We start from the raw sequence: 18,087 nt of genomic DNA, 5'->3' as shown, positions 1-18,087 counted from the left end.
CTTTTCACGTGATAATTAGTTGATTAATTTAAATTGGTTAAAAAAAATTAATCAAGTGTCATTTGATAAAATATTTAACATGTACTACTACTAAAAGAATTACCTTAATAAATAAATAAATATGAAAAACAAAATAAATTAGAATATTATATTTAAGACCGAATTAAAAGTCAAACTAATTCTTATATTAAGAATATTAAAAATGTAGTACTCCTCTGGTCCTTAATATAAGACCTAATTGTTGAGTTGTTTTTAGTATTAAATATAAGACCCATTTCTCATATTTATCAATTTTCTCTAAATTACTCCTATGGATACTCCTTCAACCATAATCAAATAGAAGAGGAATAGTGGGTATTAAGAAAGATGATTATGGTATTTTAGAAAAAATATGTCACATTTCTTATAATTAACTAACTTACCTTATTTTCTTAATCTAATTAAATAGTTAAATGGGTATTATATTAAAGACCGGAAAGTTTTTTTTTTCCTCATAAAATTCATCATCACGGTAATATCAATAATTGGCGATGAGATCTGTGCGTGCAGCAGTTGTACTAGGTTAAATTATAATAATTGCTGGTAAAAAAAGGTTAAATTATAATAATAATAATTATTATTATATTTAAGAGATAATATAATAATCAAACAAATTTCAGAATAAGTAAAGAGCATATAATAACAAATTAAATTATAAAAACCACCGAGTTCATATTAGTAAGTTATTATTGAGATTTTTTTTGGCATTACATATTTTCTTAAAACTTTATAATAATTTTTTCATTGCGTATAAAGCAACCTTATTGATCCAGACATAATTAATCATAGAATTTCAATTCATCCAAATTTCTTTTATTAAAGAAAAATAATCACTTTGGTTTTGACCGCATTTCGAATAAGACTGCCTCTCATAAGAAAAAAATACTTATACGTAACTAAAAAAAAAATCACCTTGGCTATAGGAGGTTAAATTAAATAGTACTACCTCCAGTCCTTAATATAAGATCTTATTTGATTTTTATTTTGGTCCTAATTAAAAGATCCCAATCTACTTTGTCTCTCATATTTGTGCATTTTTTTTAAGGTAGTTCCTTTAATAATAGTAGTTCTAACCAATAAACTTGATTAACAAGAATATTTTAGGAAAGACAACATCTATTTATTACAAATAACTAAGTTAATTTATTTTTTTAATCTCCTCAAATTAGTCAACTAACTCTTATAATTAAGACCAGAGGTAGCAATAATAATCAACTAGCTTATTTGTCCTCCTCCCCCAAAATGATCGCCAATTAACTCGCTTGCTTACGAATTATTGTCAATAATATGTGCTGTTTTTTTTTTTAATTTTACGATTAATTTTTATTTCCGGGGACGAAATAGATGAAGTTGTAAGACGATATACGTTCAACAAATTTAAGGAATTAATTCCAAACGTAATAAGAACCATAATATAAATATGAAAGAAGGAATAGTTTGAGGAAATTTATTTAGTGAACTGTATTCAAACTTTTATTTTTCCTTTACATGCAAGCAAGTCCCATTCATGAGCGGACAGGCAACGCATCCTTTGGTTGAATTCCATTGGAAACAGAGGACAGAGGCGTCTTCTCCCCAGCGCTGGCATTCTGCTGCTTCCCAGACGCTAAGCTTACTTCCCCTTCTAAGCCCTTCTTGGGAAATGATCTTCCACTCCCTCGCACAAGATTATTGATTATGGATGTCATTTCATTATCCTTCAACAAAGACTCCAGAGTCACATGTACACCTGACGACAGTTCAATGTACAAAACCTCAGACTCCGTTTCGTGGGTTACTAGGTAGAGCTGAGCATTATGACAAAGATGAAGACTTACGGTATCTCCAGTAGTGTTTGGGGTTTGTTGGGTCGTTGATCGTCTCTTCGTTTGCAGGGCGTGTTGCATATTCTTCTTTCAGGGCCAGCAAGTCCTGTCCACCAGAATGACAAAGACACCATGTAGGGACAAGTTTAGTTTACTGACCAACTTCGTTCTGTCTAGTTCTCCTGCTAAATTCATGGTACTAACATGCCTGTTAGAACTTGGTAGAATACCTGGAGGGGGAAAATGGCCCACATTGATGGGGATTCAAAATGTTGCCTTATGATAAAATATGCGATTTCTGGAGTACATCGATCAGGGGGCAACATGTCAGACTCCATCACGCTCCTGCAAAATCGTAGCCTTCTATCTTCGTCTTCTTCCCACCAAGCTCGCAGGGTAGCAGCGTCATGACATGATGGGGCACACACCTGCAGAACATGAACATAACTTTATAGCACAGACCTCTTAATTTTAAGACCGCCACGCGGCATTAAAAAATGTAAACTTTCGTTCTTGACAACATAAAACTAACAGGCCAAATGATGACCGTTCAATAATTTTGCTAGACCATCCAATTAGACGTTGATTGCTAATTCAACCTAGGTCCCAAGAAAGGGAAGTTTTTTCTTTTAACTTTTCAATGATACTTGCAGATATATCAGCAAATTTGAATTTTAGCAGCAACCAGAGTACTCATGAGGGAATCGTATAGGCTGCAATAATAAAGACATGCATCTGTAAAGGACAAAACGCAACCAGGTCAAAGATTTTGGCTATCGTTGGCTTTGTTAATTTAAACAACTAACTTCTCTTCAAAGGACGTTTCTCTTCCATAAGGTGGTTTCACTTGTTCACATGGGATAAAGTGAATTTGGAAAATATTATTTTCTTCTTGTGCAACCATACACACCACAATATTATAAGAACAACCACTTTTACAAAAGGCAACATAAAAAATAAAAAATCTCACCGTCATGTAGCTATACTGAGAAGGAATACCAAATTCCAGATCAGGTTCACTGGGCATGCGTTGAATGCGCAACCCAAGTAATCCGAGTTCTTGCATAACCTGCATAAACAAAATTTTGAAAACAAAAAAATCTTTCTCTAGTAATTAAAAAAAAAAGATCTCTAATAATACCTATAGTATAAGTGAGATCGTGTGTGCTGTGTCTCTGATACGTCATGAATGAAGTGGATTAGACATACAGGATGAACACACGAAGGAATGAGGCCGAGATCCTCCCCACAGGTTAGCATATCCGATGAGTTCATAAGGACAGGGAGAGTCTTCAAAGCGTTTTCCCTCCAAAGATTCTCTTGCCGGTGGAAGTAATAGTCGTAGTACAATCTTTTTAGAATATTTTTGCTGTGTAATGTGATGAATAGAGAGCGATCTTGTGAGGTAATATCTCAAGGAAGTGAAGATTTGAGAAGAATTTGACTTTGCACCAGATATAGATTACAAAGTTGCAGTTAAAATATGTTATATATGCATTATTCATGCAGTAAGCCGGTTTTATTAAGATACTACCTGTGGTCATCCAAATCCTTAAAACTTGAAGTGTCTTCTAGGTTGAAGCGAGGATAAAATTTTCTAGCATCCTCTGGATCTCGTATTAGAACTATGTTCTGCAAGACAATAAACATAACATGTAGTCTGTCTTGTAAAATCTTCAAAAATACATTAAAAAAATTGAGCCAAAAAATTAGAATAGTTTCCATGTGTAAATATCCACATCAGGGGAAAGATTGAGAGCGAAAGAAGAAAAAGAAAAAGGAAGTTAAATTGATAATGCTTCGTTACCTGTATTAGATCGAAGAGGTTGCGTCGGATTTTGTCTTCACTCTCGAATAAGGACCCATCTGCAAATGATTTTAGCTTGGCGGCGATTTTCTTCTCTGTGTTACAGTTCTCTTTGAACTAAAAATCATACATGGAAAGTAATATTATTTGAGCAAGACATTAATGAACAAAATTAAATCTATGCCATGCAAGCTTACTGGATTAAGAAAAATTCCTAAAAATAATAATTAATGCGAGAATGATCACCTCAAAGCATTGCTTCTCATATTCATTAAGAAAAGTTGCTGCAACAAATGTCCAAGAATCTCCGAATTTTTCCTGAAAATAAAATATAAAGTATAAAATAGAATATAGACTCTAGACATCAGCATCACGTGTTATGAGAAACCAGATAGCAGCAGGCTGAAGCATGAAGCATTTGCAGCTTCAAAGGAAAACACTGACCTGTAATTGTCCCAGCCTAATGTATGGGCGAATCAGGCGATTAAAGTCCCATATTCCTTCACTTTCAAGTTCTTCCTACGATAGAAAGTATAGCTCACATAAATCATGAAATGTTCAAAAATAGGAAATTAGATAGTTTACCTAGCTAGCTAGAAAAGTTCGGCCTATATTCACCAAGAAAGTGCCATTCCAATTTAAGAGACCAGAAGGATACCTGACCAAGGGGAATGGATGGTCGAAATTTTCCCACTAGACCTGTCATAGCATGATCAGGAAGCTCCCAGATTCGGAAGAATCCCAATATGTGATCAATCCTATAAGCGGTAAAATATTTTGCCATCTTTCATCGACAGAAGAAAATAGTAAATGTCAGATATTTTTCCCCATTAAGAACGGAAAAAATTATAAATCTTATGAGACAAAACCTGTGTTAACCGAGCTCGCCACCAAGCATAGTTATCTTTTGACATTTCCTCCCAATTATATGTAGGAAAGCCCCAATTCTGGCCATTTTTATCAAAATAATCTGGCGGTGCCCCAGTTGAAGTGTTCATTCGGAACAAATTTTGATAAACCCAGGTATCTACACTGTTTTTGTCAACACCAATAGGAAGATCTCCCTTTAGTACCACTCCCATCTTTCTTGCATATTTTGCGGCTTCCGACAGCTAGAAGTTTGAGATGAATGCAAACAATTAGATTTTTATTAACATTAAGCAATTTTACTGCACATGAAGTAGAACTTATGGGATAGGGATCATTCAACTTACTTGTAGATGTAAATGGTATTGGATGTAGTAGTGGAAGCATATTATGTCATAGTGTAGGCTTTCCTTTGATACAAGTTTCTCAAGCTGTAAAACAAACGGATCTTTGTTACCAGGCTTCAACAGAAAGGGCCATTTATGTATATAATAAATAGCAATAAGTAGCATATACGGAAGAATCCCAAAAATAGATCATAAATACTTTAAATATTAGGAATTTAAAAAAATCAAAGGGATATACCTTATCTTTTGAAAAATGAGAAAAACGACCCCACTCACTGTGATCCGATGTTTCAAAGAAATCCCGCAGGAAACAGAAGGCAGCATAGGGTTTCAACCAATCCTTTTAACATAAAAAACACAGCTGAGTCGATGTATAAATTGAATACAACAATATAATATGCACAAATGTCAACAGCCAAGTTCAAAAAGAAAAAGGCCCAAAAAAGGAAGAGACCAAAAACTAAGATCAAAGATCTTTGGCCACATTATTAGAAAGTGTTGAGATGAACCAAGACCTCATTCTCAGAGAAGAATTTCTGAAAGCAGCTAGAATTTAGTATCAAATTCTTCTCCAGGGCAAAAACTTTCTTGGCAATCGAGAGTTTAGTGGCCATTGTAGCCTCATAATCAACATCCTGTAAAGAAAAACATGAAGTTAACCAAACCTAAGGAACAGGCATCCATCAATGGAGCATTAAAACCCTTATTAATGAATATGAACTCTTCGTTGTCATAGCCTATAAGGACAACCTAATCTTCCAATACACAGGATATGATCCCAACTTCTGACTCACTTACCCGGAAGATGGAATCTTACCTAGATAATAGCCATAAAATAGTCTTTAGAGTTTGACACAAAGGTTCATTTAATGCTGCACGCATATGAATCATTACAGTCTTCGTAGATGATGTTAAGATAGACATGAACAGTAGATACTATTACCTTCCTGTCCAAATGTTGCTTTGCCTTCTCAATTTCTTGCTGCCATTGAAAGGAGAAAATTTTAAATATCAGCAAAATGATATGAAGTAACTAGCCAGCATGTTCTCCAAATAGAAAGTAAAATTCCATAATATAACCTTGATTTCATCTGGAATGTTCTCTGAAAGTGCCTGTACTCTCAGATATAATGGATGCAGCGCAAAAACAGAGAGTGAACTGCAAAACAAAAATATAAATGCAAGCAGTTTTAAATAATATATAAAGTATTACTAACAACAAATAGACACAAGAAATATTAGAGTGAGATAAATTTCATGTCACAGTAGGTTTTCAAAGTCCAAATACAAAGTTTGTTGCTCTAAAATCACAAAGAATAATTGACTTGAGTAAAGTTTTTGGAATAGTTCAAGCTTTAGGAATAATTGGCCCTTCAAATTGTATTAGCATAAGCTTTGGGAATGAATTGATTTTTGACAAATTAATGTAGAGTAAAAGGAAAAATATAGACAGACCAATAATGATATAAAGAGACAAGGCATATATATGTCGCACCTGTATGGATAAGAATCCCACCACATCCCATGCACAGATGTATCATTGATTGGTAAAAGTTGAACTAAATGGAAACCAGATGCTACAGCCCAGTCAACCAGTAACTTGAGGTCAAGAAACTCTCCAACTCCAAGATCAGATTCTGATCTAACAGAAAACATGGGTATTGCTACGCCAGCACCACGCCAAGGCACTTCCTAGCAAAGCCAATTAACAACCGATTAGAATCACAAACTTTTCAGATAAGCACAAGGCCAACCTTCTATTAGTGATGAAAAGCACTCTGTTCGCTTAGTAAATGCAGCTTAAGTTTAACATCGTACCCGCAGCATGCCATCTGAAAGAAAAATATATTTTGTTTCACTACTTGAGCAGTTAGTCGAGACTTCTCGGTTTGGACCATTCTCAATAGAAGTATTTCCAGCCTTGTCATATTTGCAATATCTATATGTGGAATTTCTGTTAAGGAAGAGAACGGGACCATAATGAAAATAAAAAACACACATATCATCTAAGATCAAGGACTAGGTCCAAAATGGATATCTTATGGGAAAGTCACTCCTTTGGATCGCACAGTCAGCTTGCCAGACAGATTCACCACAGTAATTGAGTTTCAGCCCATTGGGGACCTTCCACTGTCCTAGCTGTGCATGGCTACCGATCACACATATCTGCACGAGTCCAATATAGGACCAATCACTTAAATTAAGATAATAGAAGTTAAAATATATGCATTGCAATTTTTTTTTTTGGGAGAAATTCAAGTTTGAAAAATAAACAACACAGTTAATCAAATTTTTTTTTTTTGAGGGTTGGGGGGGGGGGGACTCACTGATGTGTCTTTTTCAATATTTGGACAGCAAATTCTGAACTGGACGACAATGGCATCTGCCGCTCATCAGGAGTCACAAAGGGCAGCTTATTAGCAACATGATATCAATGACACTTCAAAAGAGGAGTTGAAATCAAACAATGTCAGAAATTCAAACCTATTATATTAAAAAAGTTACCTTCTTGAGAAAATTTGAAGTGGCTAACTCCTGCTGGCGTCGCCACACCTGCATTCCAGCTCTGCCGAAAGATGACATCTTTAAAAGCGCTCCTGTAAGGGATGGCATCTGAACCACTCTGGACGTGATGATTAACAAAAAAATCTAGATAAGATATTGACATCATAGTAAGACACTAGTGTATATTGTATACCGAGAAATATTAGTGTATATTGTATACCGAGAAAAATGAGGAAAAGAATTCAAAATCTGCATGTCTTGCTAGCTGTCTTAAGAACCTTATTTCCATTATCTTTCATTCTTTGAACAGGCAAATAAAGTACAGACTGAAATATTAATATGAAATCGAAATTACTTTAGCATAGGAAATATGCATATCTTAACAAGAAGCAACCTTCTGAGGAATTTAATAAGAAAAAATGCGGAAAAGGACAAAGGCACCACCTGCCATAGATCGCGGAACTCAACCTCCTGGCCGCTTTGGATGCCTTCATGGACTAGTAATTCACGCTTCTTTCCCATTTCATTTCTCAGAATATTTCTGTTATCATCTACAACATAATAATTATACTGGCATTGGAACCCACAAGGCACCGTGATACTTCCGCGCCAGATGAGCTCATCGCCTTGATGAAAGGGCCTGAGCAACAGACCCTTCTTCACATTCCACGAACCAAGCAGAGGTACAGAGCCACACACGAGCAAGTTTTGTCCCCAGTGAGTGTAATATGGCAACTGAAAGCTTATCTTGACCGACTTCGCGGCCTTGCTCCCGGAAAACAATCCCGTATTCACCATTTCTTCCAAAAGAAATCAATGCTTGGCAATATAATGCAATTGTCAGTGCCAAAAGAAGATCAAAAGGATCATTACATATCAGAGAACAAAAGTAACGAAACTCTAGGCACTAAAGACTTACCCTTTTGGTCGGTCACTAAACGTGAAAGGAAACAATTATACAAGACTACATCAATTCCTTATTAGATTAACGAAATGAAATGCGTCAGTTTCTATCCTTTCACACAGCTCAAGTAATCGAACAATTTTCTCACCTCTGTTTAAGTAAACAAGAGGTTGGTTTCGGAAGTCAGCTCGAAAACCAGGGTCATGTAAACTAAAATTCAGATACAAAAGCCATAAAAGAAGTCACTCAAACGAAGTCAACAAAAGCGCTAATGTATGCAGTGGAATTGAAGATAACAAAAAGAAATCTCCAAGAATTAACACGAACAAGCCAAATCCAATTCACCTTGCTTAAAACGAAAGATATGATCTTGCAGGTCTTCCTGAGGGAATTAACAGCAGACTCAATCAAGAGGCAGCGAAGAGAAAGAGGAAACAAACGAATGCGAGAGGCCTTTTGTGTTATTCGACGCAACACGAATGTGGGGAGTGATTTTGAGCTTTCAAGAGATATTTTCCTCTGAGGAAAAGTGGGCTACCGATTGAATGGGGCCACAATCGGCCGTTTCTGGGGATTGATATTTGCTACCAAAAAGGCAATGATATTTTTCTCTTGCGGCTGAGGCTGTGACTTGTGAAGCTGCCAGGCCTACTGAATCGAGCTTCCAGGAGAATGACACTGTGACCGAGTCACTTCTCTAGGCCTTCCGCAAGGTATTATCATCCGTTAATTAATACTCCTCCGATCCTAATTATAAGACCCAATTGACTTATTTGAGGAGATTAAGGAAGTAAGTTAAGTTGGTTATTTATAATAAATGAGTGTTGTTATTTCTAAAATATCCTTGCTAATTAAGTATATTGGCTAAAACTATCATTATTAGAAGGATTATCTTGAAAAAAAATGCATAAATATAAGAGAGAAAATGGATTGGGTCTTATAATTAGGACCAAATAAAAAGTCAAATTGGGTCTTATAATAAGGACCGGAGGAGTAGAAACCAAATACGTGGGTCTGCATTGCGCAGGACATTCTGCTAAATCGCAAAATTCGTTTACATACATACATATATATAAAGAAAAAGCATTTTGCAGGTCCCTTATATAAAATATAATCCTCATTTGGTAAAAACTTGACTTTTATATTATAAGCAGAATATGATGAAAGTTAAAGGGTTATTATTGAGTTATAATAATAGGGATATGCTAATAAATACCGCATGCATCTATTGTGAGAGCCTTAATTTTTGCCAACATAAGTTTTTAGATATTGGTTTGTGTCTGGGATTATTTCCCATGGTGACGTGGATATCGCCTCGCGTTTACTTTAATTGGGCAAGAATCGTGGGATTCAATTAATTAAGATAATAGATTGATTTGGTTTTGGATCCATCTCGTCCGGAGTAAGATTGGAGAGTAGGATTAAAGCAATTAATAAATGTTTAGTCTCAATTATTTATATATATTTGCCAGCTGTAATGGCAAATTCATTATTCATCACTCACAGTGTTCATGTAATGTATATGCACTTTTTATCATGATTAAGTGGGAATCAACGTCAGTGTTAGCAGAAGATAGGAACTTTATGGGAACCGAACTACTATTACATGATGAATTAAAAGACCAAAATCTTGCATCAATTACGGTTAAAAATAGTAGACATGTTGATGCAGAATGTGGGATAAGAATGGTCCTCTAGTTATCATTGTTATAAAAACAAACTTGTTAATGAAGGATTAAAAACTACTATTCCGGTTCTTAATATAGGACCTAATTATTGAGTTAATTTTGGTTCTAAATATAACACGTATTTCTTATATTTATCAAATTTTCTTAAATTACTCATATGAATATTCTCTTAATCATAATCAAATAGAAGAGGGGGAGGATATTAAGAAAGATGATTATGATGCTTCAGGAAAAACATGTCATATTTCTTATAATTAACTAATTTACTTAACTTTTTTAATCAAATTAAATTTATTAAACATGTCTTATATTAAATATAGGAGGAGTATATATCTAAGCCATGGATTTAGATAGAGATCACTAATAAAGAGGATGAAGGGACGGAAGAGGCTTTGAAAGTCAACGAACGCATCATGTGATTGCCTTCATGATTCATTGAACCAGCTGGCGGGCAGAGGCGCTTTCTTAAGTTCGCGCCGTTCGTTCGTTGTCTGGTCTCTATTGTGGAAGGCTCCAGTGTCTGATAGCAATTTGCTCTTAATAATAAAATATGGGATTCCAATAATTCTTCATGATCCGGGAAAATCCCCCCATTCAAAATGACACTCATACAAATACTTACAATTTTGAAAACATCAGCAATATTACTTCCGTATCAGATGACTAATTTGAAAAGAATGAGGCTAAATTATTTAATTATGTCATATATTACATGATTTTTTAAAAAATATTTATGTATATTACTAAATTATATATCAATTTATAAGTAAGACAAATTAATTTGAAGAAAAATAATAAATATAAATACTTGAAAGTAGCGTTCATATAATTTTTGATCTCTTAGGTTTGTACAAATTTTGATTTTAGTTTTTTGAGTTTCAAATAATAGATTTTAGTCTTTTAAGAAGTTAAATGGTTCAAATTTTTATTAAATTATAAAAACTATTATTTTAAATATAAGAAAATTTGAGAAACTAAAACTGTAATTTGATGTTTAAGAAACTAAAACTAAAATGAGGACAAATTTAAAAAGTTAAAAATTATATCCACCTTTTAAAGTAACTTAATAATTTTTTTAATCTTTCTGAATTAATGAATTGAGTTTTATATTAAAAAACGAACGTAATATATAAAATGATTTCATAGGAACTCGTGGCTTAGCATAGCAATAGTACTTTGGGTTGACACATTTGGCTTGGAAAGAGCGCTGTTTTTTTTTTTTAATTATAGTTTTTGGCATTTTTTTGAGCTGTGACAAAATGAATTCTTAAAAAAAAAAAAGAAGCTCAAGTATTACAAACAGTTAAATAACCTATATTAACTACATTAAAAGAAAAAAAACTATTTTTAAAATTAGATCAATATAGTAAGAAAAGAAATTATAAACAATAGAAATAATTTCTTGCCCTGTATCCTTTAATTTTTTTAATAAAATTTAATAGTTAAATTACACTGTCCAAGTTGCCCTGTCCGCTGCTGTCCAGTCCGCTTCAGACGCTAAATCTGGGAGATGATTCTCACCGTTGATTTTCAGACACATCGAAATTGATAAGAATCCCAGAATGCGGACGCCAAAGGTAAGAATCCTCATGCGAAATAGGATGCATCCCGACGCCAGAAGTGGGACCCATACCCTCATATTCAACAGTAACATCGATATAGTTTTAAATTTTAAAGTAAACAAGTATTTAATAAATATTAATTTCTTCAATTTCCGACCTTCATATGGTATCAAAAATAGAATTAAAAAATATTCCTTATTTCTTGATAAAAATGACTAAATAATTATTTACCATAAAATGATAATATGAACTGTAATAGTTTTTTTTTTTTTTGCCAACGAACTGTAATAGTTATTATATGCTCCCATATTTATACAAATAGTTCCTATCCTTTTTAAAATTGAGATCTAACATACCCAGTTTTAAAAAAAAAAAAAACACACACACACACACACACACACAATAGCAGTGAAGCATGATATTTAATTCTGTATTTCTGACGAAATATATTATTCTAGGGACATAAATTTCAGGATAACTACAATAATTCTTGTCTTCGTAATAATGACTGATAAGAGGAAAAATTAAGAGCCATGGCATGCATTCATAATTTTAATAAAATATTATATTTTTAATACTACAAATTCATCCCCCTAATTTAAAATTGCCGACGTTGCCTTTGAGTCTTAAAGTGAGTAAAAAAATCTAATCATTCATAAGGGGAAAAAACAGGGTCATTGACATTCTATGGACTCGAAATAACTCCATACATGCGGCATGAACATCAATAATATTTGACAAAGGGATTCACCTGCGGGGTCAAGAAACAAACTTAAATTCGAAATGCAAAACAAATTAACCGAAAGAGAATTGCATCGTGGATAACTTACTGAGGTAATTCTCAACAATAATTATGATTTCGCATCGACCGTACAGGCACATAATTAGTTTAACAATTGCAAAGCAGTAGAACAACAAATGAGAATTGCCTCTAATACGGCAACTCAGAAATAATGAAAGAGGAGGCGAAACAAAAAGAAAAACGTTACGCATTTTCTCTTGCTTCCAAATTTCCCCCGTACATAATACACAAAACAGCAAGGCCTGCCACAACTGGACTTTGACCTGAATATGCAAAAAAAGGGTGTGGATCTTTTTAACTATTTACAAGCTTAATCACATCTTTATATCCCCTCAGACTCAGACGTAGAGCTTGGCCTTCGCGTAGCTTACATTTATGGTTCTCTTGACTTATTGTCCTAATCATACATTTCACTCCTTTATGATACATAACACGAGCGCTACAAATATTAAAGACGTCCACTCACAAGCTCCTCGGCAACCTGCAAAAGCTGTGAAAACAAGATGTAATTATGCATTAAAAAAATGTTCCTTTATATCATGAATTTATTAAATGCACTATACACCTCACAATTAGCCAATCAACCTAGATGGATGGCACTAAATGCAAGACCTTACTAAGCGGGACTGCATAACAAATGGATAAGACTCTAAGCACGACACCCTCAAGTTGTAGAAGCTCAAGTTTCCTTGAACCAATAACAGATATCACATTATTCAAGACCAATTTGAGCGAAGAAAAAAGATGGAGCGGAAAACAGGAGCAAAACAATTAACAGACAGTGTGCTTCTGAGGAGTTGAAGCGCACATAAAATATTCAAAGTTGTTCATTTACACTTTACAGTTCCACTTGGACAATAAAGCTAACCATTTCCAATTTCTTGATAAAATACAAGTATTTCTCATTTTTTTAAAAAAATTGATATAACCAGAGATGATGAATGATATTGATATGCAAACAGGTATGTCAAATGAGTTGCCCGTAATTTAGACTTAAAGTGGACATTTAGCTTCAACTCAAATAACAACACCAGAACATTAAGCATACTCACATGAAGATGGTGATGGCCCATGAATATGTGTGTCAGAACGTTCTGAAGCTGGTCCAGTCTTGGGAGGGGGCTCAGCATGAGCAAAGGCCACATTTGGCAACGGACTAAAAGCAGGAACAGAATGAGATGCATGAGGAGGTGATCCAACTCGCTGTTTTGGGGAGGCAACGGGATAGGTTGGGGCTATAGCAGGGGCAACTGCAGGTGTAGGATGAGCATGTTTTCCAGTATTCCGAGCAGATCTACAATTAGGAGACCTAGCTTGAGAACTTCTCCCTGGTGCGGGCAAACTTTCCGGAGCTGCAGGAGAGCCAACATGAGGTGAAAGTGCACCTTTCCCAGCTGCAGGTGCAGGTTTAGGTGGAAATACAGGAGCTTGATGGGCAGTATGGTGATGGCGATGATGATGATGCCTCTGGTGGTAGTATGGATGAGGTACAGGAGCAGGAGAAGGTGACCCTGTGGTGCCACTTCCACCATGAAGGGAGTGCTGCAAGATGGATGAAAGTCGAACCTGCTTAACCCGGCCAAATTCAGTGTTATTCAAGCCAAGGTTCCTAAAATGAGAACCTTGTATGGTTTGTGCCAATTGCTTTAACCTCTCCTTTGATGGAGAAATCCCAATCGCCATGAAAACAGATGACTGGACAATAGTAGGCGCAGCTACTGTTGAGCCTTCAGAATTAGATAATACAACATACAGGTTCTGCATCCCAACTCCCAATCAAGAAATCTTATCAGAATTAGCATGGTGCAGACAATAACAAACATCGTAGCATGTAACCAGACATCTAAAATTACTGAGAATGACTTTATAATCTGATGTAGGGGATTCCTCATTTAGGAACATCTTTCCCAGAGCCAATGAAGACACTAACATACTAGCAAACACTATAGCCTTATTTTTCACAACGTCCAACGTTAAATATGATTAATTCGTAATGTTGCAACACAGTCTCCCACAACAGAATTCTCAAACAAGAAACTTTTGGTGTTGCAAGTGTCATCATAAGTGAAAATTGACGTCGATCACAGTAGGTGCAAGCATGATTGTGAGAAGATAAAATAACTAACCTCATAGGGTGTCAGATGCAATCCAGACTTTAGCTGACTAGTCAATGCCTCAAAGCTTAGTTGTATTTGATAGATTGAGAAATTCAAGTAAAGTTGAATAGTGTTTGCCCAGCCTGCAGAAGAAATCCACTCTGTGGTGGAATTACAGTGAGTCCTCCCTTCAATTTCAGCACTTCAAAGAAGAAGGCATCTCCAAACAAGTTCGAAGCAAGATTGAGAAATGATTGTCGTGTAACCAGAGATTCAAATGATGATCTTATCAGACTAACAACAGCTGAAGACATTTCTGAATGTTCAGTATCGGGATCAACTGCAAACACAACTTTTGTCATGTTTGTCCCACGAAAGGGATCCAGAGACAAGATGACCACCTGATTTCAAAATAAGAATGAGGTCAATAAGTAAATATTGATAAAATGCAAAAAAAGGAATTGATAAGAAACCTACTTTGGTAGAGGGAACTCCTATCTCTTCAAAAATGTCTTCTCGTAGCCGCAAGATGTTTTCTTGCAGCAAAGAAACTGGCTTTCCAACAACAAAACTTGCAACAATATCATGACCTGCAAAAGTATAAAAACATTAAGTGCAGAGCATTCATAATTGTTCTTCTATCACTAATAATATACATTCTGCACTATAAAGTTCACATTAGATATTGAAAACCACGAGTTATGAGAAACGCACGAAAGCACAGATATGGAAACCATGCCACAAATGGGAAAAAATGCCGGGACAGACAACTAGAAACAAGCTAGTTTATGTCAAAAAATGTATCAGCCTAAACTGCGAGAGTCTTTTTTTTTTAAAAAAAAAAAAAGATATTTCTTAGCCAATAGTTGTGACTAGTTGGGAACCCTTCAAAAGTATCCAAATGCAAAAGCTGCTGCTTTAACCAAATGCATCTATGAACATTGTCAAAGGACAAAAACCAAATAAAGCAAACAATGTAAGGTCCAACTCAGAACATTTAGCACCAAAACCATTGTTAATGTGCAAACCTATGATTTTAAAATCTTCAAACCTAGCTTTCGTTCAGCATTAACGGATAAGCAAATAGAAACGGAAACAATAGATGACGAAAGCCCGAAAATACTGCATCGTCCAGCATTAACTTTTCCCAGATTTAGCAAATCGCAGTAATGTCGGCGAATTATTCACAAATATGCGGCTACGATAACTATTGCCATCATTTACAAAGTTAAATTAAGAATAATAACCATATCGCTGTCCAATCTTCCGACATTTTATTTTCGGAAACAAACCAAGGATCACAATGACCCAACAAACAGATGTCACGAATTAAAACCACATATAGTTAAAAAAAAAATAGACAAAAATAAAATCCAAAAAGAAAATAGATCTATGTCACTTTGCCGACGAAACAATGCCGCAATGCAGCAACCCAAAAATGAACAAGGGAATTAACCAGAACCCACCTTTGTACTTGGCATCGGAGTTCGGATCCTTCTGATCTGAGTACCGAAAAAATGGGGGTAACCAAAATACAGCAGAGAGAAACACGGCAACAGACAACAGCAGAATGAAAATGCATCTGAGACCAATGAATTTTCGAATCGCGGAGCAGCTACACCGACACCGGCCCTCCACATTCCGCTGGGGATCTTCGGAGGCTAAACTGTAAGGCGAAGGCTGGTCTTCGTCGGCCTTTCCCATCGGAAGCAATGCAGGTGAAGTGGATTAAGGTCCATGGCCGATTTGGTGGAGCTGGGATGAGCTGGATTCGTCCATTGTGGCTTGAAGAGTGAGAAAAGTGTAGGTGAGAGATGAACCTTGAGATTGCGTCAGTGTGAGTTTATTTATATATCCGATCGGTAAAATATTTAATTTTTAGGGTTCGAGGAAAGAAGTGAACTCTGAAGTAACTTCTGCGTCAAAGGACAAGTCTAGTCTTTTTCCGGGAGATGATGGCTTATCTGTTTTATTTTTCCCCATTATTATTTGTTCCTTGTTTATAAGTATATTCTTTAGGGCTAAGGCAAATTATGACTTCTCCTCTTTTTTCTTTTTTTTTTTGTCCTTCGGGGCAGACCTTATTCATTTTTTTCCTTGTTATAATTATAGACAAACAGCACCACAAATATAAATAGTATAATTAGTTTAATTAGTATGTCTTTTCCTTGGTAAGTTATCAGGACCCAACTCATAGGATTTGTAACAACAAACATACTAATAAAACTTAGGGGGTGTTTGGATGGAAACCAAACTATGGTTTTAAAAGTGCTTTTACGGTATACAAGATAAATATATGGAAAGTTTGTCTCGTTTTACGAAAAAATAAAAGTATTTTTGGGTGTATCCAAACACCCCTTTATGTTATCATATGAAAATATAGATACTACTTAGCGATATTTAAAAATTTGAGATTAATATGTTTCCCAGAAAAATAACATAATACGCAATATTTGTTGGTTTCAAATCTTACATTTCATACTTTTATAACTAGTGGTCATTTATGTCATCTACTGTTTGTCTTTTTTTCCGGATGATTTACGTATCTACGGCTTTTTATTTTTATATTATGAAATTAATACATCGATATTAATATTAATCACTAATAGATCGTTATTATTTACAATAATAGTCTGGCTGAGTTCATAGGCTCTATGTAATATTTAAAAATTTGATATTCATTTTTGCAATATCGTCGCGTGATAATAAAAAAATTAATAATTCCACGTTGGGCATTCATTTTCGAACCTTAGCGGCGGGCCAAAGTTAAAGTCAGCCTCAAATATCGTAGTTGCCATTTTTCTGGTAAGACGATCTGATTAACTATTTGACTCGTGGCATGGTGATTTTGGATTTGTGGCTGTGAACCATTTTATCACTAGTTTTCTTCAAGCCCGGGTGGGTCCCTCACATGGTCAAGCCTTCTGCGCGTACAACAGTACCACCGCCATACGAGCTGCTGAGCAAAACACCCCACGGACTGTCTTTTTTAGGGCTCGTTTGGAATCATTTCGCGTCTTTGTGAAACACTTGGTACAGATTTTGTCTTAGATTCCATGAAAGTATTTACAAACATTTTATAAATTTTTTCTAGATGCAGTCTTATTCGGGATATTATTGGATATTAAATCTGAACATATTTTTTAATAGAGATTCAAATATTAATTCGCTTCATTGTAAGGGACCAGTTCCTTTCGTTATATCCGATACCTGTTATTAATTAGAAAACATTATTCTGATCAGCTTTTAGCCTTTAAAACATTAATTTAAACTTTAGTAATTATGGGTAGTGTGAGATTTGAGCTAATATACTAACCACTTCTTAATCATGTGTGAAGGTAATTGTTTTATGTTAATACAATTTGTTTGTCCCTCATGTGTACACTTATTTTTTGTTCATCAAATTTCAAACTCTATATCTTATAATTTAATAAAAAACTGGACCATTTTATCTCGTGAAAGACAAAACTTATCATTTGAAACCCAAAAGATTAAAATCAATAGAAAGATAAAAGATCAAAATTAAGATGAAGACAAACTTAAATGACTACATATTATACTAACCCTTATAGAGTGTTTGGATTATCTTTTTAAAAGTAAATTTGCAGTATACAAATAAATATGTGAGATGAGAACACTTTTTTGAGGTACATTTAGTGTTTTTG

At 34.8% G+C, this 18,087-nt stretch overlaps 1 protein-coding gene, 1 long non-coding RNA gene and 1 pseudogene across 8 annotated transcripts in view; 1 reads left to right on the top strand and 2 right to left on the bottom strand.

Annotated features, from left to right (window-relative positions):
- Window positions 1-1,402: 1,402 nt before the first annotated feature.
- On the bottom strand, window positions 1,403-14,992 carry LOC114719946 (4-alpha-glucanotransferase DPE2). 7 transcript variants are annotated; one of them, XM_028905528.1, is made up of 24 exons: window positions 14,987-14,992; window positions 8,805-8,808; window positions 7,815-8,069; window positions 7,371-7,488; window positions 7,193-7,248; window positions 6,904-7,031; window positions 6,684-6,810; window positions 6,361-6,557; window positions 5,946-6,024; window positions 5,809-5,847; window positions 5,381-5,500; window positions 5,104-5,205; window positions 4,866-4,949; window positions 4,521-4,763; window positions 4,310-4,435; window positions 4,096-4,170; window positions 3,898-3,969; window positions 3,652-3,768; window positions 3,379-3,476; window positions 3,054-3,213; window positions 2,815-2,913; window positions 2,075-2,272; window positions 1,857-1,950; window positions 1,403-1,768 (listed from the first exon to the last, which is right to left on the bottom strand). In XM_028905528.1, exons 3-24 carry the CDS (start codon window positions 7,890-7,892, stop codon window positions 1,545-1,547), a joined length of 2,634 nt encoding a protein of 877 aa, XP_028761361.1. In that variant the 5' UTR covers window positions 7,893-8,069; window positions 8,805-8,808; window positions 14,987-14,992; the 3' UTR covers window positions 1,403-1,544. The 7 variants fall into 7 exon arrangements, with proteins under 7 accessions (XP_028761361.1, XP_028761357.1, XP_028761356.1 ...); XM_028905524.1 differs by lacking the exon at window positions 14,987-14,992 and adding an exon at window positions 8,423-8,484 and having other exon boundaries at window positions 7,815-8,174; window positions 8,620-8,871; XM_028905523.1 differs by lacking the exon at window positions 14,987-14,992 and adding an exon at window positions 8,423-8,484 and having other exon boundaries at window positions 7,815-8,170; window positions 8,620-8,871.
- Window positions 8,891-18,087, top strand: part of LOC114719952 (uncharacterized) — a 23,493-nt gene continuing 14,296 nt past the window's right edge. The window contains exon 1 of the long non-coding RNA XR_003737948.1: window positions 8,891-8,962. This is a non-coding gene — a long non-coding RNA (uncharacterized LOC114719952). The remainder of the gene's footprint in view (window positions 8,963-18,087) is intronic.
- LOC114719948 (uncharacterized) lies at window positions 12,347-16,139 on the bottom strand (annotated as a pseudogene).

Source organism: Neltuma alba, unplaced genomic scaffold (genome assembly GCF_004799145.2).
Source record: "Neltuma alba isolate B1F8T4 unplaced genomic scaffold, ASM479914v2 tig00011960_pilon, whole genome shotgun sequence".
In the NCBI taxonomy this organism is placed as follows: Eukaryota; Viridiplantae; Streptophyta; class Magnoliopsida; order Fabales; family Fabaceae; genus Neltuma; species Neltuma alba.
The sequence above is the reverse complement of the archived record's forward strand: the minus strand, read 5'-3'. Positions and strand labels throughout refer to the sequence as shown.

Excerpts from the sequence above, each read along its gene's own strand:
- LOC114719946 (XM_028905524.1), bottom strand. The coding sequence starts at position 8,168 with ATGGTGAATACGGGATTGTTTTCCGGGAGCAAGGCCGCGAAGTCGGTC. Across the intron at positions 6,025-6,360 it reads TGGGATTCTTATCCATACAG|TTCACTCTCTGTTTTTGCGC; the intron begins GTGCGACATATA and ends TTTGTTTTGCAG. Across the intron at positions 3,214-3,378 it reads AAGGATTTGGATGACCACAG|CAAAAATATTCTAAAAAGAT; the intron begins GTAGTATCTTAA and ends CACATTACACAG.